General features: G+C 37.6%; 1 protein-coding gene and 1 long non-coding RNA gene across 5 annotated transcripts in view; one reads left to right on the top strand and one right to left on the bottom strand.

Moving 5' to 3' along the window:
• LOC143664028 (uncharacterized) overlaps positions 1–19,042 on the top strand; it is a 32,917-nt gene extending 13,875 nt beyond the window's left edge. Inside the window, exons 2-5 of the long non-coding RNA XR_013166279.1 lie at positions 7,198–7,358; positions 14,495–14,589; positions 17,400–17,515; positions 18,822–19,042. This is a non-coding gene — a long non-coding RNA (uncharacterized LOC143664028). The remainder of the gene's footprint in view (positions 1–7,197; positions 7,359–14,494; positions 14,590–17,399; positions 17,516–18,821) is intronic.
• The window catches only part of SGCD (sarcoglycan delta), a 393,007-nt gene that overhangs the window by 228,142 nt on the left and 138,259 nt on the right, over positions 1–26,606 (bottom strand). For 3 of the 4 annotated variants that reach the window (XM_077137514.1, XM_077137513.1, XM_077137512.1), the window contains exon 3: positions 9,490–9,591. The exons of the other annotated variant lie outside the window; for it this stretch is intronic. In XM_077137514.1, the coding sequence (XP_076993629.1) occupies positions 9,490–9,591 (102 nt within the window). The remainder of the gene's footprint in view (positions 1–9,489; positions 9,592–26,606) is intronic. 4 annotated transcript variants of the gene reach the window in all.

The following is a 26,606-nucleotide window of genomic DNA, read 5'->3' as shown; positions in this document are numbered from 1 at the left end:
GGTTGAGTCATGCTTATTTATCCATTCTGCCAATCTCTGCCTTTTGAGTAGAAAGTTTAATACATTTACATTTAAAGTAACTGTGTTGGTTTAAAAGGATGTATGTACCCTAGAAAAGCCATGTTTTAATCAAAATCCATTTTATAAAGGTAGAATAATCCATATTCAATACTGTATGTTTGAAACTGTAATCAGATCATCTCCCTGGAGATGTGATTTAATTAAGAATGGTTGTTAAGATGGATTAGGTGACAACATGTCTCCACTCATTTGGGTGGGTCTTGATAAGTTTCTGGAGTCCCATAAAAGAGGAAACATTTTGGAGAATGAGAGATTCAGAGAGAACAGAGAATGCTGTAGCACCACGAAGCAGAGTCCATGAGCCAGCAACCTTTGGAGATGAAGGATAATGCCTCCCGGGGAGCTTCATGAAACCAGAAGTCAGGAGAAGAAGCTAGCAGATGATGACATGTTTGCCATGTGCCCTTCCAGCTGACAGAAAAGCCCTGACTGTGTATACCATGTGCCTTCTCACTTGAGAGAGAAACCCTGAACTTCATCAGCCTTCTTGAACCAAGGCATCTTTCAAGATACCTTGAAAGATGGTATGGATGGATACCTTTGATTGGACATTTCCATAGACTTGTTTTAACTGGGACATTTTCTCGGCCTTAGAACTTTAAACAAGCAACTTATTAAATTCCCCTTTTAAAAGCCATTCTGTTTCTGGTATATTGCATTCCAGCAGCTAGCAAACTAGAACAGTAACTATTCATAATGAAGGACTTTCTTCTACTATTTTACTATTTGGTTTTTGAAGTCTTACACATTATTTTGTCCCTCTCTTCTTTCACTAGTGTGCATGTTTGTATTTAACTGATCTTTTTGCAGTGAGTCTGCCTTCTCATTTCCTTTTTGTACATTAAAATTATTTTTTCTTTGTGGCAAAAATGAGGCTTAAATTTAATATCCTAAATATGTAGCAAATACATTTGGTTTGATACTGACTTAAATTCTATGGCATATGCACACTAGGTTCCCAGACTCGTTCCTCATACCACCTTTATGGTATTCCTCTCAAATTATATCTTTATACATTATGAGTCCTAACACAAAAAATTTTATGCATTTACATTTTAGACCATGTAAGAAATAAAACTGTAGTTACAAACCTAAAGCACAATAATATTGATATTTATATCTCCCCATGTCATGATCTTTACTAGAGAGCTTTATTTTTTTTCACATGGTCTTGATCTATTGTCCAGTACTCCTATTTTTTTCAACTTGAAAAATTCTCTTCAGTATGTCCTGTAGGGCCAGCCTCATGGTAAAAACCTTTCTTAGCTTTTCTTCATCTGGGAACGTCATATTCTCTCACTTTAATTTTGTAAAACCAGTTTTGCAAAATGCATAATCCTTCCTTTGTATTTCTTTTTCCTTTCAGCACTTTAAATATGTTATCTCACTACCTTCTTTTCTCCATGATTTTTGATGGATAATTCACACTTAATCTTACTGAGGCTCCATTGTACGTGGCACGTTGTTTCTCTCTTGTGGCTTTCAGGATTCTCTCCTTGTCTTTAAGTTTTGCAGTTTGATCACAATGTGTTTCAGTGTGGTTGTATTCAGGTATATCCCATTTTAAAGTCATTCAAGTTTTTGGAAGTATATTTTCATTATACTTGGGATCTTTTTAGGCCTTATTTCTTTGAATGCCATTTTTTTCCTTTCTCTCCTTCTTCTCCTTTGAGACTTTCATGATGTTTATACTGGTATGCTTGGTTGTGTCCCACAAATTGTCTATTCTTTCTATTCCTCAGATTGAGTACTTTTAATTACCTTATCTTCAAGTTTATTAATTCTTCTTCCAACTTCAAACTGATGTTGAAGCCATCTAGGGAATTTTTAAAATTTCAGTTATTGTAGCCTTCAGCTTCAATATTTCTGTTTGGTTCCTTTTCATGATTTCTATGTCTTTATTGAAATTCTCTTTTTTTCACCTATTGTTTCCTTGATTTTTAAAAATTCTTTATGTTTTCCTTTAACTCTTTAAGCATATTTAAGGATAGTATTTTAAAAGTCTTTGGTATGTTTAAGGGTAGCCTTTCTCATTGAGGGTTTCTAATACTTTATCTTGTTTCTTTACATGAGACATCATTTCATTTTTCATTGTGTGTCTTGTAATTTTGGTTGTGCACTAGACATTTTGATATTTTAATGTATTAGCTCTGTAATTTAAGTCACTAAGATATATTTTCCTTAAGCTTGTACCCAGCTAGTGTTATGATAGAAGATTCCTTAAATGCCAGGAACCAACAACAACAAATTAAGTAAAGAAATCCCCTTTCCCAATCTTTGAAGATTGGTCTGTTCAAGTGCTCTTCTTTAGAGCTTAGTCCCCTTACAGTGAGTTCAACAACAACTCACAGTGGAAGCATAGTGTTCTCCCAAGTTTTTTCTGAGTGTATGCTTTGTCCTGGGCATATACTCATGTTCCTAGGAATACCCCCCATTTACACAGAACGGAATATCCCATTTTCCACAAGGAAACAGTGTTTCCTTCTTGTCGCAGGTACTACAATGCATTTCCCATGGCTACCAGTCCTTTGACACAGGCAGCTTCAGTGTGACTAATCTCCCACAGCATGCTAGCTGCCCTGAAAGCCACCTCTATGGAAAGGGGTGGGCTGGGATGGTTGGCCTACAATGAATGCCCTACTTCAACCCTTTCAGCTGCTATTGGATGGATTAGCACACACATATGTACCCTATTATCTGAACAAAGGTACTCTGTTCCCTCCAGAACCAAAGCCAGTCATTTGCAATGGGAGCACGGGCCAACTCTGCACTGTACTTGGGAAGGGTGGGGAAGATCCAGCAAGGGCAACATTGAATTGTTCTGGGTTTTTTTGTTTGTTTGTTTGTTTACTATTTTAAGTTGCCTTTTTCTTGATTTGGTACTTCCCCTATTACTCCAAACTTTTTAGCCATTTCCACAGCTTTGAGAAAGATGGCTCTGCCAGTTTTTGCTTGGTTTTAAATCTTCTGTGTGGGAGATAGAACCTTGGAGTTGCTCTACCATCGTAGTAATGCTACTCTATCATTTAATTCCTAGTTTTTCATCCTCCAGCCTAGAAATAATTCAGGCTGCTGAAATAAACCTCAGTTCACACGATACTAAGATCAAAATAGAATTCAGAAAATGCCATCCTTCTCAAAAACAAAGATATGGTAAATCCAGATATTAAAATTCATGGTAAGGATGACTTGCTCAGAGCCCAAAGAATTTGCAGGTCTTTCTCACAAATATTGATCAGCTTAAAAACCTTCAAATCTAATTTCTATCCTGAGTTCATACTTTTATATGAACCAACACTTAGATTGATATTTATACAACATTGGTATATATGTATGCTTTGATTTTTTGTTATTATTATATCTTGTCTTTACCATGTTTTATAGAGTGAGTGGAAATATCACTATTGGATCAAAGTATAAACATTTTTAAGGTACTTGACACATAATGATAAACTATATTTAGGAGACTGTGCCAGTAATCTATGCATTCCAGAGCTATGGAAAAAATCAGGGATAAGAATAAGAAAAAAGTGAGTTGGACACGGGAAGAATATAACTCAGTGAAAAAAAGAGAAATTTAAAACAAAATCTACCGATTATGCAGTAGGTTTTCTCAGAGGGTAGTGAGTTTGTCATTAAGAACATATTTAAATGGAGGCTAAGAGATTACTCATTCAGAGGATGTTTGTCCTACCTTGCCATTGATTCAAGGAAGGTTGCTAGGGCTACCCCAACAAAGTACCACTAGTTGGCTTAAACAACGTAAATTTATTGTCTCACATTTCTGAAGGCTAGAAGTCTGAATCAAGACATTGGCAGGGCTACACTTCCAGTAACATCTATAGATTGGCAGCAGCCAACAATTCATGTCGTTTGGCTTGTGGCATAACTCAAATCTCTGCCTCAGTCACATGGCTGTCTCCCTCTCTATCAATATTTTATTGACCATGTCCAAACTTATACATGTGTAGAAATACACCAGTCATACTGGATTAAGGGCACAACCTAATCCAGTTTGGTGTCATCTTAACTAATAACATTTTCAAATATCCTATTTCCAAATGGGGTCATATTCATGTGACCAAGGGTTAGGAACTGAATATAACATCTTGGGGGATGCAATGCAAGCTATAAGAAATTTCAGATGTGATATTTGCACTAGATAATAATGATAAATTTAATACTGATAGCTATCATTATTGAGAGAAAAAGGTAAGTGTAGGTTTTACCATTTCTGGAGTACTCATTTCATGTCAATTTCTATATTGAGTACTTAGTAAGCATTATTTACAACCCTTATGAGGTAGTTATTTATATCACCTCAATTATACAGATGGAAAAAACAGTTTTCAGAGGTTAATAAATTTGTCAAAAATCCCCAGCTGGCAAATGGTGGCAATAATTGTCACTCAAATTCAACAATATAGCACATCTCCTTAAGTATGTGATATATTGCTTCTTGATAAAAGCAAACTCTAAAAATCCCCTTTAGGCAAATTTCATAACTCTGTAGGCAGATTTTGGTAGATGGGAAGATTTTAGATTATTTGAGTTTGTTTGGAGCAAATATTTTTTAAAAACACATAAAAATGCTCTTAAACCTTATATAATGGCTTTCTACTTTACTCTCTTAACTTGAACCAATTTTTTTATCCCTCCTCCAACTTCTCATGCTATGGTCTTGTCTCTTGAACTTCTAAATCCAAAATATCTGTGGGTTAGGAGCCCTATCCCCACCTCAATTATAGTTTGAGGAGCGTTTATTCTATCTCTTTCCCATGGTTGTGGGTCACTTCATTTGAAGTCATCACCGTGAATGGCACACAGTAAGTGCTTGATAAATGCTAGTTTCCTTTCCATTGCCAGTTCATATTAAATTATACAAAAACATCCAGTTTCAGCATCATGGGAACAAGAAGCCTCTCTAAAAGAATGGGAATCTGCCACTCCTGTCCTAAAAGATAATTTGTGAGTAAAGCTCTTCTTAACGTCTATTAATTCAATTTATTTATTTGCAGCTACCTGCTAAAAACTATAGTTGTTTTTATCCATTATAAACATGCCCATCACACAGAAATAGGGATTCAAATATAGAATTCTCTGTTCTAGAGCCCTTAAATTTACAAATCTCTGTGCAAATACATTCAAGTGGTATCTCAAAGGTGGGTCTTTGAATGCCACGATAGAAGAGTTAATTTATTATACGTCCTTCTCAATCTATTTTCTGAGCATCATGATACTTTATCACTTAGTAGAGCTACACATCCACGTGGCCAAAACTAGAAGGCCCTGGGGCGTTCATCCAATTCCCAGATGGAAGATTTTATCGAGATGTACATTTTCTCATTAGCTTATCTTCCTAAGTGATTGATAGCGCACTAATCAATTTGTAGTGATTTTACCCAGTTGAAACCTTGAATAATGAAATCAGATACAGTATTGAACATTGTGTGCATTACTTAACCAATCTCAATTCCTCTCAGACCACTGCAATGCAAAACCAAAATGAATTCACTATTGCTTAATTAGTTGTCCTCACTGAGAGTATCTGACTAATCTCATTCAACCAGACATTGATATATTTTACATGGGAAATGCAGAAGGAGATGCCCCACAAGATAGAAGAAGAAGCTGTGATCTACAGAGAAAGGACATTGCAGATGATACAATAGAGAAGAACCTTCCAGAGGCCTGCAAGCATTGGTCAGGTGCATAAGGGAAAACCAACAAGAAGCTGATGACAGAAACAGAAGCTGTTAAAATGTATTTAAGTACTATTTTCGAGGTTATGATTCATTAAGCGTTGCAGATTCTACCAGTTGCCTGTCCATGAGTTACTTCCCTCAACTTCTTTACTACTAGAAGCTCAATTTCGTGTAGCCAGAAATTACAAAAGAAGGGTCCCCATAGACTAAATCAAGATCTTCTAATATTGGTCTTTCAGCTTTTTGATCCAACATATCTGCTTTCACTTTTTGTGACAATTCAAAGAGAAACTACTTCTACCTCTATTACCATACCTAATATGTTAATTCTCCATTTCCTTCTTTGTGCTTTGAAGTATGAAAGGTTTATGGCCTGAATCAAACCAAAACATGCACCAATTGCTGGGGGAAAAAAACCTTCTTCTTATTAAAACTGAATAGTAAATAGCTGGTTAAAAAAATTCTCAATAAAATGACAGATACTTACCTTTAATATTATTTAGTTATACATACTATCTATTTCCATTTATATAAATTCCAGCAAATGCAATATGCATAGTTACAGAAAACAAATCAGTGGTTGCCTGGGGATTGGAGTGGGGAGGAGAGGGGGGATGCGAGGGATAACCAAGGGGCTGGGTGAAGCCCTTAGGTGTAGTGGATGTGCTTATTACAGTGACTGTGGAGGTGGTTTCAATCATACATATATAGGCCAAACTCATCAAATTGAACACTTTAAATATGTACAGCTTATTGTATGTCAATTATACCTTAATAAAGCATTTAAAATATAAAAATAGTACTTAGTATATTTTTGTTTTTTTATTGTTTTATTTCTTGTGGGGTTTTTTCCCATTTCTACTGTTAGTATATTTTGAAGGAAAAAAGGGACAGAAGAGTATTACAGTAGGGTTTTCTTAAAATATACATACTCATGGAAAATGTCTGGAAAAATATGCTAAAATGTTAACAGTGCTTAACCCTTTAGGGCAGATTTAAGTGACACTCATTTTTAGTGAACTGAATTCATTTATTCAATTCCACAAATACATATTGAACATATACTATCTACTAAGACAAGAATTAAGGATTGGAGGAAACAGTACGGAAAAGCCAGCCAATACCCTGCTGTTCCAAATGTATGTAATTCTTGCGTGTGTGTGTGTGTGGGGTGGGGGTTTTGCAGAAAAACAAAAAAGAATGTCAAATGATAGTTAAATAGGAAATAATAACATACATTAAAACTCGGGGTGATATTTTATATAATACTGTTGCATTAAGGTTTGGTCAATGAAGATCTTTCTAAAAGGTGACACTTAATCTGAGACCAAGATGATCAGAAGGATCCCCATGAAAAATGGCTGATGGGGAATTTTATAGGTCTTAATGAGGAGTCTGAATTTTATTCCAGGGGCTATGGGAAGCCAACGGAGAATCCTCTGCAAAAGGGTGGAAGGACTTGACTTGCATTTTTAGAAGATTGCTTTGGCTGCAGCAAAAGAATGGATAATGGATAATGAGGCTTAGAGTGGAAGGCAGCAGACCAACAAGGAAGTTCTTGAAATAGTGCAGGTGAGAGAGGGCGGTGGAGGGATGGCAAGCGATAGAGAAAAGAAGATAAATGTGGGATAAGTTTCAGGGAGAGCTTCCATGACTTCACTGATGGATTTTATTATATATGCATATCTGGATGTCTTTTCCTCATTAGTTAGAAAACAATTATTTGTTATCAGGAAAGAAAATAAAGCTTCAAAGCTTCATTTTTTTTCTCTGAGCTGGGTGTCAGCTGACTGTCCATCTTCAGATAGACATGCTAACATATTTCCAAAGGAGCAAGCACTTTTTTTTTTAAGTCTTTCAAGACACATTTCTCAATTCTTTTATATGATTCAAATTTAAGACCAAGAAAACTCATTTCATACTCTTTTACTGAACATACAGCCACTATTCAACCCACGATCTTAAAATCTGCCCTCTCAAATCACATGTAATCTAATCATCACATTTATATATTTATGCAAATATTACTAATACAGATGAGAAAGGTTAGCCTGCTTTAATGTGGCCCTTGACCTAACTATGGTTTTAGCATTTTTAAAGTGTTAAAACAAATAAGCCTAAAATATATTTACTAGGTTTCTTCAAGAAAGCCTAAGTCCTTTAAGAAAAGATAAAATAAAATTTTCACTGCTATTAAGGAGAAATAACCAATCCAAATTAGTAAGTTATATAGATAGTATTGTTAATCTAAAGTTCAATCACTAACTAAAACCAATAACTTAACAACTGGCAAGGGTATCAGAACTAAATATAGCTCAAGAGCAATGTATATAACAGATATTTATTAAATGCTTGAAACTGTCTTCATTCAGTCCAAGGCAGAATCATGACCAGGTATTTATTAATAATCAAGGGCTGACTCAGTTCATTACAGGTTCATCCCACTACTCCTTTAGATAGAGGCTTCCTGAAGACAGAGACTATGCTTAACGGTACTCTGGGTACCCAAGCATGTGTGTTACAATTTATTGTTAAGTTTTAGAAATAATTACTAGATGATTGATAAGTGATTTACTATTTAAAACACTTTTAATATCATGGAATACATGAAGTCAACTTGTTGGCACTTCTATAAGTATACTCAATTTAACATAATTCAGCAGTTTAGATGGCATTCAGAAAAAATAACCACTCCACCAAGCTGCCTGAATTTCATAATTATGCTAATCCATGCACATAATACAAGCGATATTTGGGGGAACTTTCACGGTACTCCTTGTTTGCAGATGTCCACAGCTCGATCCCAAGCACAGCAATACTTTTTAACCGGTAAATCCCCAAACCCCAGCAGAAAAATAAAAATAAAAATAAATTAAAATGAAGAAATGACAATCAACAACAAAAAACCGTCAAAAACAAAATGAATTTTGATGAGATAGGTTGATAAAAGCAAGATCCCTAGGAATCATTCTACTATGACTTTTTTCAGGAAAAAAATCAACTTAGGTAGGAAAGTGTGGTTAACAGAAAAAGTTTTACGGTGAGACTTCCTGAGATCAAATACTCACCCTGCTATTTGCTAAGTATGGGACTTTGAATAAATGACTTCTCTGAGCCTCAATTTCTTAATCTGTAAAATGGAGGCAACGATAGCTTTCCCAACCCACCTAGATTATATAATTATAATGCATGCAACGCTTCATGCTGTACTGGACATAGAGGGCATACATGTAGCGACTATGTAAATAGCATATCAGGCCATAGGTGAAATAGAATCGATTTTGATCAACATTGTCCACATAGTTCAAATTCCTAGTTTAAAAAAATGCACATTCTAGTTCTGTGTTTCCAAAGATGATTTTGGAAGTACATGGCCATTTTTTAAAAAATGATAGCAATACTAACTTGCACTTGCATAGAACATTTATTTTCTTGCCTTATTTGCAGCACAACCTGTAAAGTTGGTTGGCAGGGGTTATTACCCTCTATTTGGCAGAAACAGAAAGTGGCATATAGAGTACCCTCACTGGCTTAGCAACACCACTACTGTGTTTACACCCAAGACTTTGGATTTGAACATCGTGTTAATTTCATTACACCTCCCTTCTCCAACCCTCTAAAGTCTCTGACAGCAGGATAGATTTCCCCAGATTTAGATTCCGGAGGAACAATATATTCCTCCTCTCAGCGAAAAAAAACTTACTGGTCGGGACTGGATTTCTTTGGCGTAGAGAGGTTGTAAGAATTCTGAGTCTCCTTCTAGCTTTAGACCTTTTTCTGTGATTCTCAAATTTCCCATTCCATCCTGAAATAGAGGCACACAGAGATAACAGGGAAAATGCAATTAGCCAAAACTTCAAAATACCCCAGGCTGTCAAAAATTGAAACAAAGTTATTGCCTCTCTTTTTTTGTTTTGTTTTGTTTTTCTTTTTTGAGGGTGTGGAATAAGGGGGAATCCAAACAAATACATAAAATAGTTGGAGGCACTGTCCAAAGCAACTATGCATATTATCCTCTTTGTTCATTTATTCTGAGAAAATACTCTTTCAAGCAATGTGCAATGCCCCTTAGTCATTCGTTTGCAAAGAAGAACAAGGTCCTTTTCAATAAACATGTAGAAAGAATTGAGACAGTAGATGAGTGGGAAGAGAGAAAGGGATAATTTCCTTTGTCAAAGTGAAAGTGCCTTATTTCCCAACTCTGTACAAATGTTTCAAAGTGGCAGTGTGTTAGTCAAACCTAGCCTTTTGGTTTGTTTGGCTCATAAGAAAATTAAGAAATTGAATTAATGGCTAACATTTTCCCTAATATTTCATTATAGAAAATTGCAAATATATACAAAAGTAGAAAGAATAGACAGCAATGATCTATGTACCTATTACCTATTTTCGACAATTATCTCATTGCCAATTGTATTTATTATACCTGTATTTCAATTATACCTTTGTTTAAACACAGCCATATCATTACCACACTTAAAAAACAATGATTTATCATCAAATACCCTTCCAATGTTTAGATTTCATTAATATTTATTAATTCTGTTATTTGCTTACATGAATTAAGTTTCCTACTGCAAGTGGCTGATCTATCTCCTAAGTCAATTTTTCTTCCTTGCTGTCTTACACACACATGTACACACGCTTCGGTAAATAAATGTCATTTTTCTAACAGAGTTTCTCAGAGTTTATATTTTGAGGGATGTTTCCACGGTTTCACATAATACATTCTTCTGTCCACTGCATTTTCTGTAAATTGATCTAATTCAAGAGGCTTGATTGGATTCAGGCTTGGTTTTATGGAAAGAATACATCCCAAATGGCCGGCATATATTTTCTAAGGTTGCTGTAACAAATTACTACAAAATACATGGCTTAAACAAGACAACTTTATTATTTAAGACTTCTGTATGCCAGAAATCTGACACGGTCCTCACTAAGCTAAAATCATGATGCTGACAGGGAGACTCCAGGGCAGAATCTGCTTCCTTGCCTTTTCCAGCTTCTCGAGTTGGCTATTGTGTCTAGGCCCTTTCAGTGGGCAGGACTATGAGGTAAGTTGCATGTGAGTCTGGGTGTGTTTTAAGACACAGTACATCATGAGTCCACATGATACTTCAACTCAAATTTAGGGTTGGAAGGTTTTATTTAACTTTGTGGGTCTTATAATTTTATTACTTTTTTTTCCATGTCTCCCCAGTTTTGAATAACATCAACATAACCACTCATTTGATTTAATGCATCATAGACACGGAACAGTTTCAGAACAATAATGCTACCGCCACACTAAAATGACAACAAAAATAATTTAAGTTGATTGTCTTTGTTTTTTAACCTTTAATGTCTATCTTACTAGGAAGCAGAGTCAAATTACTGGGTTTCAAAGTCACTTGATGTAATTTCTAATGCAAAAGGAGGTCCATTTGCTTCGTTTTTTTCCTTTCAGTTTTTAATGATTGCTTTTTCAAAATCTAATTTTGTTTTATAAATTTTTAAAGTTTACATCACATCTATACAAAAAACTCTAGCTTCTGCCATTTTCCCCTCTAGCTTATTTCCTCTCTCCGCCTAAAAGTAATGTGTATATATATTTGTTTTAAGTTTTGATTTATGCTTCCATTTTTTTAAAAAACATTTGAAAATTGGAAAGTTGGAATGAAAAACCCAGGTTTCCAGCTTTTCTCGAAAACTAGAAGCCCTGGCAAATGTGGGTTTGTTTCCTCATAGCCTCTGTCTGTTGCAGCCGAGGAGCTGCCACCATTTTGGACAATACTATGTGCTCTCCAGTTTACCAATCTCCACCCAGCCTATTCCACTCAGTTATGTTAAGTCAGGTGCCTGACTGAGTTAAAGGTGGAGTTGTCCACCACATCAGTTATAAGAGCATTTGGGTCTGAGACTTCTTCTCTCTGGCATTACCATTGTGCTCTGAACCTTTATACATTTGGCAAAAATACCCTACAGGTGGTTTGAATGACCAAATGATAAATGGTTATTCCCCACCCCACCCCCCCTTCTTTAACAATTCCACTTCATCCTGTGGTTTAGCACAGATCTTACAGGTCAACACTGCTCCTTCCTGATTAGCAAGCCATCTGCACATTTCTATTTCTGGTACTTATGGGGATAGCCCTGCTAAGGGATCCCAGACTGTGCATTCAAACCCAATACGAGGGGCAATCACTGGAGGACATATTTATATCACACCAGCAGCAGGTAAAATATTCAACAAAGGAAAAAAAGAAAAAATCCAGGGGTAACTCAGAACCCCAAAGAAAAGATATGCTGATTATCTGTTTTTAATTATTCTGGATTATTTCCATCATCCAGAGAAGTAGATGAGTACTTTTCTGCAGAGACAAACTAAACCTGATATCTGTAAACTGACTAAACTACTTTTTGGCAGGTTTGTGTTAGGTATGCTTATAAAATGATCAACATTTCTTAATAATCATAAATAAGAGATGATACTTGGGGTAATCAGCAAGTTTATTCCAAATTAGATTTCTTTCTCTCCCCACTACTGCCAATTAAAATTTATGGAAGACTTATTATGAGGCAACTGTTACACTCTCTGCCTTTCATGCTTTATTTCCTTTATCTTCATTATTACCAAAAACTATCAGGCAATCACCTGGATTTTATCATAAGGAAATAAACATATAAATGCAAAAACATTTTGCTATAGAGTTGTCCACCACATCAGTTATAAGAGCAAATAAAAATATAATTCACAAACTATATTAAGCTGTAATTGAATACTCTATAATGGAATATTATGTATACCTTGTAAAGGAATATTTAAGTACACAGAAAAAATGCATAATGCATAAATTAAATAATCAATTAACTACGAACACCATTGATACATATGCTCCCAAATAATATGCTCATCTAACAGGAAATATTCTAGAGGAAATTTTCTAGGGGAAAAATATTTGGGGGAAATATACCTAAATATAAAAGTTAATATTAAATATCTTTGTGTGATCAGGTCGAGTCCAAGGTAATTCAGAACACAGGGGTAAGGAAGATATTGCCTATAATATAGAACCTCACCTACACTTTAAGCCCAAAGTAGGAAAGGTTTATTCTGTCCGGAACCTAAATTTTCTGTAGCACATAATCTAACTCAACCTGTCTGGATAGCTCATTTAAACAACTGAAACACAGGGAGCCCAGAATAAGAATGAAGGCCTTTAATCCTGTATAGCTTAATGTTAATGCCTAGATACATCCTAGAATATATTAGCAAATATTCAAGAAGCATTGGCAAAGTTTCTTGAGGGATGGGAGAGAAAAGATGGAACTATTAAACTTTACCATTGGGGAAACCTCTGATACTGTGTCAAATATTAGGGACAAATCCAAATCAATAGCCAATGCCCTTGATCATGAGGCTTACTCTTGTGAAACATATGTATATAACAGAGAAGCTCAGACTACCTATAGCTATGCCTAATTGTTATTTGGAGGACCTCTTTTGTTGCTCAGATGTGGCCTCACTCTCTCTAAGCCCAGCTCTGCAAGGGAAACCACTGCCCTCCCCTCCTACAAGGGACGTGACATCCAGGGGTTAAAGTCTCCCTGGTGACATGGGAGATGACTCCCAGGGATGAGTCTGGTTCTGGCACCATGGGATCAACAATGCCATCTGACCAAAAGGGGGAAAAGAAATGTAACAAATAAGGTATCAGTGGCTGACAGAGTTCAAATAGAGTTGAGAGGCTACTCTGGAGGTCACGCTTACACAAACTTCAGTTAAACATTGCTACGTATCATAACACGCCAAACTCCAACCAAAATCATTCCAGCCATCCTAAAGAACATCTAGGGCAATATATAAGATTCTACAAAAGTTCCACGCACTAGAGTAACTTTCCAGAAACCTACAATCTCCAGATGGGTCCCTGGACCTGATAAGGACTGAAACCTAAAAGGGCCAGCCTCTCCAGAACATCAGCTAGTTCCATCTCCCTCCCCATTACTGAAAGCCCCTTCCAACATGAAAAAATTAGAATGGCTATAGCTCCAAAACCCTAAAGAGTGGGATAGAAAGATCAAAGGTGATGTGGAGCTATACAGAGAAGGAAGGGTTTAACAAACGAGTAAGACTGCTGAATCATTATATTTCTTCGAATCTCTGTATCTTAGAGCAGCTAGAAGTAAAAACCTAAAATTGTGGAATTATAACCCGTACCAAACTCTGAAATCTGTTCTACAATTAACTGTTGTGCCATGCTTTGAAATTTATTGCTTTTTTGTATGCATGTTATTTTTCACAAAAAAGAAAAAGTCAATTGTGATGATAATGAATATATATTTATTCCTTCTAGCCTCCAATGTTCTGGAGCAGTTAGAAGAAAAAACCTGAGATGATGGTATGGTAGCCCATGACATACTCTGGGATCTGTCCTTTAACTACTTGTTGAAGCGTGCCTTGAAAACTATTGCTTTTTCTTTCTTTGCTTTGTATATATGTTATACGACAAAAAAGTTTAAAAAAATCTTTGTGTGCCTGCATTAAGAATACTTTCTATTTTCTACTTTTTGCATATTTGCACTTCTAAATTTTTCTATAAACACCAAGGAGGAAAAACTTAAGTCATAGAATTAAAGTTTGTCTCACTGATTTATTTTTAAAAAATAACACCAATATTTCATCTTTCATGTCAGCTCCTAACCCCTTTCATCACCATTTTAAACAGGTTGTCAGACTTTGTAATTACCGGGTTGAGAGATTGTGAGAGCAAAGAAGCAGAGGCAGTCTGATCATAGAGCAGTCTCCTATCTTCTGTCAAAGGTAAACCTCATTGAATGCCCTGCATTAGATGTATTAGACATAGAGACAAGAAGGAGAAGGGAAGGTGTTGACTGACTTGAAGAGATCTGTGAATCCCATGAGCAGTGGGGGCCATTGTCCTACTAGTGTCCCCTGGAGGGACAGTTTCAACCTCGGAAGGGAATGGCTCCATGGCTCCAGCCTCTCCAGAGGTTCCCTTCCCCAGCCGTGGCAGCAGGCAACACAGCTGCTGGACCTAAAGGTGGGACCACAGTTCTCTCAGCCACAATCCACGTGGGTTAGTGACCAGAATCCCCAGGGGCTTTCCCACTGGTGCTAGGCAAGACACCAGAGACTCCACAAAATCTTGAGAGTGGCTGAATTTCCTCCTGGCATCGAACTGGGTCTGGGAACCAGTGTTATGTTGACTTAAAGAAAGTGTTATTTCTTACGTCTCTGATTTTCCTGTTATATCAGCATCAGACGAATTTTTAACTGTCAGCACATTTTTCAGGCTTGAAGTAATGCCAAGTCCTGTTTTAGTAAGGCAGTCACAAGAGTGTCTCTCTTGCTGGTGCTGTTTCAATGGCAGACATTACTTAGCATAAATTCTCTACCAGGGTGATATAGCCCCTAAGAGGGGAAAACTGTTGATTGGGGTGGTTAAAAAATCGTATTCTTGTTATATATAAAGCACAATCTTGTTTATGTATACATTACAGTATCTGTGGTGTTAAGGTTTCATGTGTCTGACAATTAAGGATTCTTTTTTCATGTCTAAAAACACTCCTATGGGTGGGGAAGAGGCAAGAGTGGGGGGAAAAAAAGGTTGAGAGCCACTGTAATAGAGTATTATCAATTTTAAGTCAGCTGTAACATTTCTGACTTTATTGTATAAATGGCCACTCCTGCTATTCATGTATAGAACATCATCTTTGTAGTTCCTCAGAGTTTGTGATGTTACAGAAAGGTAGCAACCCAGGTAAAGAGCAAACTTTCTAATGGAATATTTAAGATACTACTTGATCTGGTCCATGTCTACTTCTCCAGCTTCATTTCTTGCCAGTCGCCTTTCATTTTTAAAATAAAATGCTCACAAGTCACCCAAACTCTTTCTCTATTTGAGTCTTTGTAAATACTCCTGGCCACCAAGGACATTCTCCCCAGCCCTCCTGCCCCTTGCTTCAGTCTCTTGGTCCTGGTTAGATGTGTTGTCTGGGTCAGACCCTCCTGTGGGCCCCCTGTGTATGTATCCCGTGTGCACCTCAATCATGGAAAGCCCCCATCACATGACACTGTGACCCGCCATTTACACCTCTGTCCTTCCTCCCTGGGCTTCCAGTTCCCTAAGATGAGACACTGCAACTCACTCATTATTCTACCTGCAGGACTCAGTATACTTTTAACACCTAGAAATGTAGCTGAACAAGGAAAAGAAAAAGTAGTACAATAAACAAGATATGGTTTAGACAGTGGCCATGGATACAGATTTAGAAACAATAATTAAAGCTACCATTTCCATATGTATTAGACAAAGCATCTCATCAGCTTCATGAATCCTAACAAAAAAACTAGTCGTTAGGCACTGCTAGCCCCATTTCTCGGTTGAGAAAACTGATGACACACTGACTCAAAGCAGAACTACTTAACTCCCACACTCTATACTGCACTGTTAAGCTCCAATTGTTTGCCCAGCCCCGTGCTTGCTGCTGAGTGAAGGAGGCATTAATGGTAGCAAATAGGTTCCTTCCCTCTGGGAGCTTCTATTCTAAAGGAAAGAAAAGGAAAAAAAAAAAAAAAAAGAGTAACACATGGTAGTGAGGATATGGAAAAACAGGCGCACTCATGCAATACTAGTGGGAATGCAAAATGGTGCGGCCACTTTCAAAAAAGTCTGGCTGTTTGTAAAAAGTAATGCAGAGTTTTCACTTGACCCAACAATTCCACTCCTAGTTATCTATCCAAGATGAATGAAAACCTGTGTCAACACCAAGAGTTGCACACCAATGTTCACAGCAGCATTATTCACAATAGTTAAAAACTGAAAACAACCCAAATGTCCATTAAACAAATGTCCATGGGTAAACAAAATATTCTAAATCCATGCAATGGAATAGTATTCAGACAAAAGAAAAAATGAATGATGTACTGATATATGCTAAAACACTCAAAAACATTATGTTGAGTGAAAGAAGTCAGACATGAAAGGTCACTTGTATGATTTCATTGCTATGAAATGTCCAAAAGGCAAATCTATAGGGATGCAAAGTAGATTACTGGTTGCCTGGGACTGGGTGGGAGAATAGGGAGTGAATGGAAATGGGCTCAAGGGAACATAACGAAGTTATGCTTAAGTTCTTTAACTGCATTGTGGTGATGATTGCACAAGCTAGTAAATTTATTAAAAATCACTGAATTGTACACTTAAAATGGGACAAATTTTTATAGCATGTAAACTTAACTTTAATAAAACTGTCTATATAAACAGTAACACATGTGAAAAGATGCTCACAGAGAGCATCATGCTATTAGGTGCTTTGAAATTCCCAGTACCAATAAAGAGAGCTGGTTCAGAGATGTGTCTAGGGGAATGAGGTAGTAGCATGGAAGGAAGTCAGGTGGGAGGTGACTCTGGTTGTCTATACTTTGGGTGGAGTTATTAAAGGAAAATGCTCACAGATGTTCTATTTTCATCAAGGTTCAAGCTTGATGAAACAAACTGGAGGAAAGCAAATACAATTTAAATTAGACCCAGGAAGTGTTTTATAATAAAGGCAATTAAAGTGTGGGATAGGCTAACAAAGACAGCTACTTGTCCTTTTTTTTCCCAGGGAACATTAATAGATGGAACCATCAGTGCTGATGATTCACACAGCAGCAAGGGAGAAAGCCAGGAGAGCCCTCAGTGTCTGGGCCACAGCCTCTGAACCTTTTTGTCATTCGCTATGTAATCTCAGCTTCATCATGTATTTTTCTTTCCTCTCTTTACTTTCCAGTTATAACCAATATAGAGAGAGCTCATATATTGGTTATAACCACGTGTGTGTGTGTATGAAAAAGAGAGAGAGAGACAAGGGGAGAAGTCGGGAGGGGAGGGCTAGGAGCAGAGAGCAGAGAGAGAATGCAACACATACAACTGCTGTTAAATTGCTTTGGTGCCTCAGTGGATCAGGGCTGTGATTTCTCACTTGGGTTTTATAACATCTTATAAAGTTGCTTTAAATGACTCACAGACCCAAGGCCATGGTATTTGAATCATTCCATATTTCCTGGTTGTCAGTAGTAATGTATTATGGGCATCCTTTGCTTTATACTTTTCCTAGGGTGAGTAAATCAACCAGAAATGGGGGAATAACAGCCTGATACAACCCTTCACACACATAGAGGGTATAAGATTATTTCTCTTAATTTCTAAATTGTCCAATTCCTACTTGACCAATGGCCTCAACTATCAGTTTCTTTGTGAAGCCTTTCTTGATTCTTCTGTTTTAGCAACTTTCTTTCCTTGGAAACTGGAACACACACACACTCACATGCACAAACACATATACACCATATTGGTATTGGCTAATAACATCAGTTCTGGAATCAGACTGGATGGATTAGAATGCTGGCTTGATCACTTATTTGCCTTTCTAAGTCTCAGGCTCCTCATATGAACACATAGGTGATAATATCCTCTAAATGAGGATTCTATCGACTTACCCATGAGTATCAGTCAAAAGAGGCTAGGCCATACTATGGTAACACAACAAAACTCTCAATAGCTTCAAATAAAAAGATTCTTTTCTCATTCAAGTTTCATGCCCATGGGTTTGCAGTGGGTTCTGCACACTGTGGTCACTCAGGGACACAGTATAATAGCATGGCTATCATCTTAACCACTGCAAGTGCTATGCAGAGGGGAAGGAGAAGGTGACGGTGCACATGCTGGCTCTTAAGGCATCTGCCCTGAATTGATATATGCCCTCGTTTTCTTGTTTGTTTTTCAATCTAAAGCATGTCACATTGCCACACCAGTCATAAATTGGTGGGGAAGTTCAATCCTACATATACCCAAAGAAATGAAGAGTGGGAATATTTGTAAACAGTCCTAAAGAGAGCAACATCACATTTAAGGCTTAGTACAGTGAAAAGCATATAGTAATTATTTGATAAAAATCAGACTGTACCATTATCACTCTACTGCTGCTCATATTTTACATTTTTACTAACTTGTACTCTAATTCTTTAATTATTTTTTCTCTCTTTAGACTGCAAGCTTCTAATAGACAAGGGTCATATCATAGCTGTCTTTTTGTCATTTCATCAGTCATAATCGCTGACAGTACATTCTGACTGAATGAATGAAATCTTCCAATAGTCACAAGAACCGTAAGTACAGCTCCCAAATGAAGTCAATTCTGGCTTAAAAGAAGTCAAGAAGCCCTGGGTAACTGAGCTTGCTGGCCACTGAGAAAAACAGCTGCAATCAATGGGGACTGCTAAACACTTGTAGACCTTAATAAAAGAGTACCTTTAAATGTTTGTATGGAAATGTAAGCAGCATCCATGGGATGCAAGGGTTCTGTCCTTGACCCTTCTACTAGCTCCCTGTGCAAAATGGGCCAAGTCTAACTTCTCGGAATATGTTTCCTCACACCATAATGGGTAGTTGGGCAGTGAAACATTGAGGTCCCCTCTGTTTTTGTTTTGTTTTAAATCCTATTCTGTGATGCAAAAGGTGGGATGCTATATGGACAACAAGTCATAGCTGCACCTGGGAATCGGAGCCCACCATTCAGAAAGACTGTAATTAGGGCACCTTGTATGACTTACAGCCTTACCAAGAAATTCTTGCAAAATTTCTGCAAATCACTCCAAATGTACATCCAGACGCGGGGACGTTTTAGGTACAAAGACCACTGCCAGCACATTGCTCTGAAACAGAAACTCGTAGGCAACCTTGAAAAAGGGACGTTGGTGGAGACTTTATCAACTGTTTGAAGGGGAGAAAATAAAAGATGGATAATAAGGGTATGTTGCTATGTCCCCTCCCCAGGTGAAAAAAGGTGAACTTATGAATCCTGAGCTATTGTTGATAAAGGAATGGACTCATTTATCTTCAGCAGACACGGAAAAGATAATAAGTAAAAGAAGATTAGGCCCATGCCAAGTGCTCAGATTTAATTCCTACCTTGGTGATCCCTGCTATTAGGTGAGTGCTTCCCAAGCAGTACAGCCCGGTTAAGATGCTGGCTTGACTGATATTAAAAATGCATAATGTGAAAATTCCTCCTCAAAAAGATCTTTAAACCAGGGTAGACACTCCATAGGAGCTACCTGTCCTGTCTTCTATTTTCATTAGGAAAAGTCGTCAGTTGTACATGACAGTGTGTTTTATGAGACTTCAAGTTACAGCTTCAAAGGGTCCAGTGCTTTTTTGATACTTGTGAGAAAGGTTGCCAGAGATAAGTTCAGAAATAGGAAGGCAAGGACCTGCACTCCTGACACTAGCACCATCCTACCTATTAATTCGCCCCTTCTGCTGAAGTTTTGATATTCAAATTGGTCTTCCAAAAGGTTTCAAATTTACAGTCCATCTTTCGGATAAGTTGCCAACTTCAACAATTATGCTTAGCCTTAAAGGGAAGTAGCAGTTTTCTGGAGAAGACAGCTTTGCTGTTTCCCTCACTTACAAGACAGCTTTGCTGGCTCCCCTGCTTGCACCTGTAAGCCCCGAAAGTCTTCCTATATTTTGAGAGTGTTTTCCAAGCAGCAGAAAAATTGGCATGAGGAATCTTTGAATCCTTGGAGAATCCTGTTTGCCTAGTGGACTTATTTTGTTGCCATTGTGTAACTCCGAGCACTACAGTCAGAACTATGAAGTACTGTGAAGAAGAAGGAGGTGGAATAAAAGAATACCACAGTACAGATGTTGGGTATGCTTTGACGTGGGAGCCAGGACATTATCTCTGAATAGACACCAAAATGAAGCCAGAAAGCCAGCCGTGAGAAAAAGTATGAAAAGGTGAAATGAGTTTGGCATGCTTGAGAACATCAAAAATGTCAATGTGACAGAGGCTGAGTGTACAAAGTCAAGAGTAGTAGGAGTTGAATCGAGAGAAGTAGGAAGGGACCAGATCAACAGAGTATCCTGGAGTTTGTGTTTTCACTCTGTATGTGATGGGATACCACTGGAAGGTATTAGGTAAAGATTTACATTTTACTTTATATAAATCCCAGCAAGACTTCCATGGAATTGCTAAACCAAACTTTGATGAACTTACCACCTTAGAATTAATTGCAAAACAATTTTCTAAAGGAAATTGCAGAAAATAGTTTCTATGATTCTGTTCAACTTGAAGCTTTTCTCCCTCTCCCTCCCTCCTCCTTTTCTTTTCTTTTTTTATTTTAATATCCTCCCTGCTTCCTTTGCGTAGCCACTCAACGTAACAATCCAGAGCACAGGTTTTGGATCAGAAATACATAGTTTTGAATCCAGGTTCAATTGCTTATTAGTGATAGGACCTTGAGAATCTGATATAATTTCCCTGGGCATTTTTCATCAGTAAAATGGGGATCATAGTACTCCCTTTTGATTATATATGAGCTTACATTTGATCTGCTTAGCATAATGTCTGGCATCCTGTAAATATTCAATAGCAGCCCTTTCCTGAACCATCCATCTCCCAGTCTCCTGCCCTTCACATCCATCCCCTACTTGCTTCCTTTTCTGACTATGCTCTCTGGTCTCCTATGGCAGTTACACTCTGCCACACACAGTTTAGCACTTACTTGATTTGACATGCTCTGAGAGGCTCCTGTAAGAGGAAAGAGAAAGAGAGTCAATAATGGAGCTGCCAGCAACAAGAGGATGGAGAATGAGGGAGATAAAAGGCAGGTATGAAGATGCTAAAAGGAACTTGCCAGACAATTTCCTAGGAGAAAATTCCTAGGAGAAAGTGAAAGGATTAAGCCTCACTCAGAAGCTGATTGCTAGAAATCCATAGGTAAAGAATGGGAGAAGGGATGTTTGAGAGTCTTGCAAAACTGTAGTTGCTTTCTCTTTGGATGAGACAGTATTTGAATGATTTTTTTTCTTTTTTTTTTGCATGGGCAGGCAGTGGGAATCGTACCCAGGTCTCTGGCATGGCAGGTGTGCTGGTTTGAAAGGAAGTATGCCCCCCTAAGAAAAGCCATGTTTTAATATAAATCCCATTTCATAAAGGTAGAATAATCCCTATTCAATCAATACTGTATGTTTGAAACTGCAATCAGATCATCTCCTTAGATGATGTGATTTAGTCAAGAGTGATTGTTAAACTGGATTAAGGGACGACATGTCTCCACCCATTTGGGTGGGTCTTGATTGGTTTACTGGAGTCCTATAAAAGAGGAAGCATTTTGGAGAATGAGAGAGTCAGAGAGAGCAGAGAATGTTGCAGCACTATGAAGCAGAGTCCACAAGCCAGCGACCTTTGGAGACGAAGAAGGAAAATGCCTCCCGGGGAGCTTCATGAAACAAAAAGCCAGGAGAGAGGGTAGCAGATGACGCCTTGCTTGCCATATGCTCTTCCAGCCGAGAGAGAAGCCCTGACTGTGTTCACCATGGGCCTTCTCACTTGAGAGAGAAACCCTGAACTTCATCGGCCTTCTTGAACCAAGGTATCTTTCCCTGGATGCCTTTGATTGGACATTTCTATAGACTTGTTTTAATTGGGACATTTTCTCGGCCTTAGAACTGTAAACTAGCAACTCATTAAATTCCCCTTGTTGAAAGCCGTTCTGTCTCTGGTATATTGCATTCCAGCAGCTAGCAAACTAGAACAGCAGGCAAGAACTCTGCCTGCTGAGCCATCGTGGCCTGCCCTTGAATGATTTTTAAGCGCAAGGACAAAACAAAACATACACACCAAATCTTTAAATATTAAGAGATTTAAACTACTGAAGAGAATTTTATTTACCATTTCTTCCCTTTTAATTACCCTGCCACTGCTCTACCCCACTCTCTACTAACCACACTGGCGTAAACCACCATGCTGCTTCCCACAGCATCATCTAAGAAGGGAATCTTGAACCATCTGAGCAGTTTCTATCTTGAGGGACCCAGACCTAGGCAATTCCCTGGCAATCAGTGGGAATTAAAAATCTACAGTGAAGCCAATCATAAACATTTGTTTTAACCTTACTTGGTATGGTAGTTTGGAGCTTGCACCCCAGAAAAACTTGTTCATCTTAATTCATCCCTGGGGTAAGAACCCATTGTAAATAGGATTTTTGATAAGGTTTCTTTAGTTAAGATGCAGCCCAAATGAATCAGGATGGGTCTTAATCCTTTTACTGGAGGCCTTACAGAGAAGGCCTTAGAGAGAGAAGCCATGGAGCAGCCAGATGGTGGTAGTTAATGGAACCCAGCGAGAAAGGAGAAGATGCCACCACATGCATTGCTATGTGACAGAAAAGTCAAGGAACCTCAAGGATCACTGGCAGCCAGTCCCAGCATGCCATAGTCTTCTGGGAGAAAGTATCACTTTCCTGAAACCTCAATTTTGAATTTCTCCTAGCCTCAAAACCATGAGCCAGTAAATTCCTCTTGTTTAAGCTAACCCACTGTCTGGTATTTTTTTTTCGCAGCGAGGAAACCAAAACACTTGGGATTGGAGTAGAGAAGTTAATCTCCAAATTCAGTCTAGAGAAAGAGAAATGTATCAAAAACAAAGTGAGCATGACATCGAAATAAAAGAAATTTTCCAAAAGGATCCATATGAATTATATAATCTCTACAATCATCATAACCTCTTGAAGGTTTGCAACCAACCTTTCTCTGGGAAAGGACACAAGATATTGTTAGGTTTTGCTTTATAACAATAGCCACAGTTGTTACAACCTGCCAGTCACCTCTGCTTCTCATGAGTAGGACACCAGGAGGTTTTATAACCCAAGTTAGAACTTTTCCCAATTGTAATTGGAAATTACAATTAAAATTGTAGGAGTTTACAATTACTGCAGCCAACTAGAAGTTGGAAGTAGGGGGCTTCTATTTGTTAGGTTCGTATCCTATGTGCTTTTAGAGGGATCTTTGAAGATGTCCCTAAATTTTATTAATAGCTTTCTCTATATTCTTTGGTGATATCAAACACATAGCCAGTAAGATTCATTTTTCCCTACATTCTCTATAAAACAAGTATGTCAGAGAAGTTAACATGCAACAAGCCTCCCTTTCTTGTAACAAAGTCTGGGAGAAAGAAAGAGGTACATACATTTAGCACAATTTAGCATATCATCCCTAATTCCAGGCTTAAATGAAGTGGGGGAGACTGGAAAATGTTACCTGGAAAATGTTCTTCTTAGAAACATCTTCGCTCCTCACTGGTGTCAGATATGTGCATTATGGTAACAACTTCTCACACTTGTAAAACTCTTTATGTATTAAAAAAAAAAACTTGCTCCCTAAAGGTTAAGTGGCAGATATTCCTCATTTACTTTACCAGCACTTTCAATTTCAGCCTGAATCCTATTATTCAGGAAATACGAATTGACCAGTGGGAACATTTCCAGCAACAATATTACAGAATTCAAATCTAATTTAACAAGGATGACCTCTGGAAATTACCTAGCTCAGGTAAAAAGAAACTCTTCAACATAAACGACCACGCATTATTCATTCCATAGGAAGGGCGTGGGGTAAACCTTCCAATCATTTTTTTTAATACCATCTAAGCCTCTTTTCTCATTGTGCAATGGCTGGTAATGGGGCAAAGCTTAAAAAAAAATATATATATATATCGACAAAACTGATATATGTATGAGAATGAGACCAGATGTAGGAAACATACAAAGTCATTTCAGAGTAGCCGAATATGAGGGGAGTATGAATAACTTGAAAAATACACAGTCTAACAAGTAATTATACACCAAAGACATTAGCATAAGGAACAACAACACTTTTTTTATTCCTGAACTTCAGGTTTAAAAAATCTTTTTTATAGAGCCATGTGGTAGCAGCCTTAATGTCAAAAAGACATAGTTTATTATGGGAAATTATTATTGGGAAAGTGATTTAATATTTTGACCCTCAGTTTCCTCATCTATAAAATACAAAGGTGAGTGTGTGAGTATACTTAACAACATGTTTAAATCACCTAACATAGTATGTGGTATACCATGGGTGCTCTATAAATGCTTTCTTCTTTTGGTTGAAAAAAAGTATAAAGAGATTTGGCCTCAACATGCTCTGTGTTTTTAGAAGAAACTCTTCTATTAAGGATGGAGAGTCTTGAGGCTAGTTTTATTTCAAGCTTACTCTTTCTTTTATAATAATGTCATTTACTGCAGCACGAGTTTTTTTGGGCCCTACACTGAAACCCACAGTAATTTCCCTTCAGTGGACGACCAACTCGTGGGGTTCACCTGAGTTAACTTACCTGTTTATTAGAAAGACCGGGCTTCTGGGATGTCCATTTCAGACCAGTGAAGCCTTCACATAGTTTCTTTCTCTTGCTATATTTAATCTGCAAATCCTGAAACACATGGTATCTGGACCAAGACGGCCTTTATCACTAGTGTTGGGTCACTTCCTTTCTCGCCTGGATTTAGTTCCCAAGTCCAGCTTACAGTGTGTTCAAGACTTACTCTGAGTTCTGTGACAAAGCTGATGCTAATCTCCTGGATGATGTGAACTTTGCAAACTTGAAAAAGAGAAACACTATGAGTATCAGTGTTTTACTGAAATTAAATATCTAGAATTCTGCTTTCCATATCAGTTACAAAAAATAATATCAAAACCAGGCATTTTAACCAGCAGGAAATTGGCTGGAATGACAGCTAGACAAGCATGAATTTCAATTTCAATGGCTAAAGTACAATTTGACTTTTGTTTTGGGAGTCACGATATGCTTTACTCAACACTTAGCATATTGAAGTTGCCACTCTAATTATTGAGGTTATTGCTTCCAGAAGAGAGACTAAGAAATAGACAATGAATGAAGAAACCTGGATTCCCCCTGCGGATGGCTCCCTGTCCACACAAAGCTGCTAAATGTCTGAACTTTCCCCTCTATTTTGTTGTCTGGGCACAAAGACGACCTAGAGGTAACATCTGAATCTGTGCATGTTGCTAGAGTCAGTGAGCATTTAAAATGGGCATCCTGTGTCAACTGCAATTTGTATCAATTCTCTCTTCATAATCTTGAGGTGACTCCTTCTGCCACACAGTCAAATATCTAAGATTTGTTGTCTTCTAATAAATGTCACAGTCTCCTGTTAAGTATCAAGAATGTACAGAACAAAAGGAAGAATTCTACTTTAAGGCAAGTTGCATGGTCTTGAGGGCCAGGAACAAAGTGAAAAGACACAGTGGCCTCCCTGCCACACTGGCCTTCTTGCTGGGCCTCCAGCCAAATAGGTCCCAATATGTCCTACCACAGGGCCTTTGTACTTATTGTTCCTCTGTCTGGAATGCTCTTCCCAAGCTCTCTGCATGGGTGGCTTCTTCACTTTATTCAGGTCTTTGCTCAAATATTTTCCTCTTGAGGCCCTCTGTGGCCATTCCATTTAAAATGACATCCTTTGCTCCATCTATCCTGTTACAGTGCTTTATACCAAAGAACCTATGTGTTTGCTTATTACCTCCCAAAAGAATATAGCTCCACTGAGAAAGGCACGTTATTTTTAAATAAATGTGCTATCTTTGGCAAATTACTAAAACCAAATCTCATTTTTTTTCATCTATCAATTGAAACAGTAATGATACCTACCACCATAAAGTTTGGTAAAGGAATTAAAATAACTTAAAAAAAAAAAACTACTCAGCAAATGATAGAATGCATGGAAATATTACTCATTTCTATTATTATATTTATTGTCAACTAGTTCTATCAGAGCCCCAGTTGAGAGATTTTGAAGCTTTGGCTTGTTTTATAAACCTGTCAATGAATGGGTAAACTCCTTGAAAGTAGCAACCATATTTTCTTATTCTTTTCTTTTCAGTTTGACCCAAAGTAGGCACCTAACACATTCATGTTGGATAGATGGATGGATGGATGGACAGTGGATGA

This window comes from Tamandua tetradactyla, chromosome 20, assembly GCF_023851605.1.
Source record: "Tamandua tetradactyla isolate mTamTet1 chromosome 20, mTamTet1.pri, whole genome shotgun sequence".
Taxonomy (NCBI): Eukaryota; Metazoa; Chordata; class Mammalia; order Pilosa; family Myrmecophagidae; genus Tamandua; species Tamandua tetradactyla.
The sequence above is the reverse complement of the archived record's forward strand: the minus strand, read 5'-3'. Positions and strand labels throughout refer to the sequence as shown.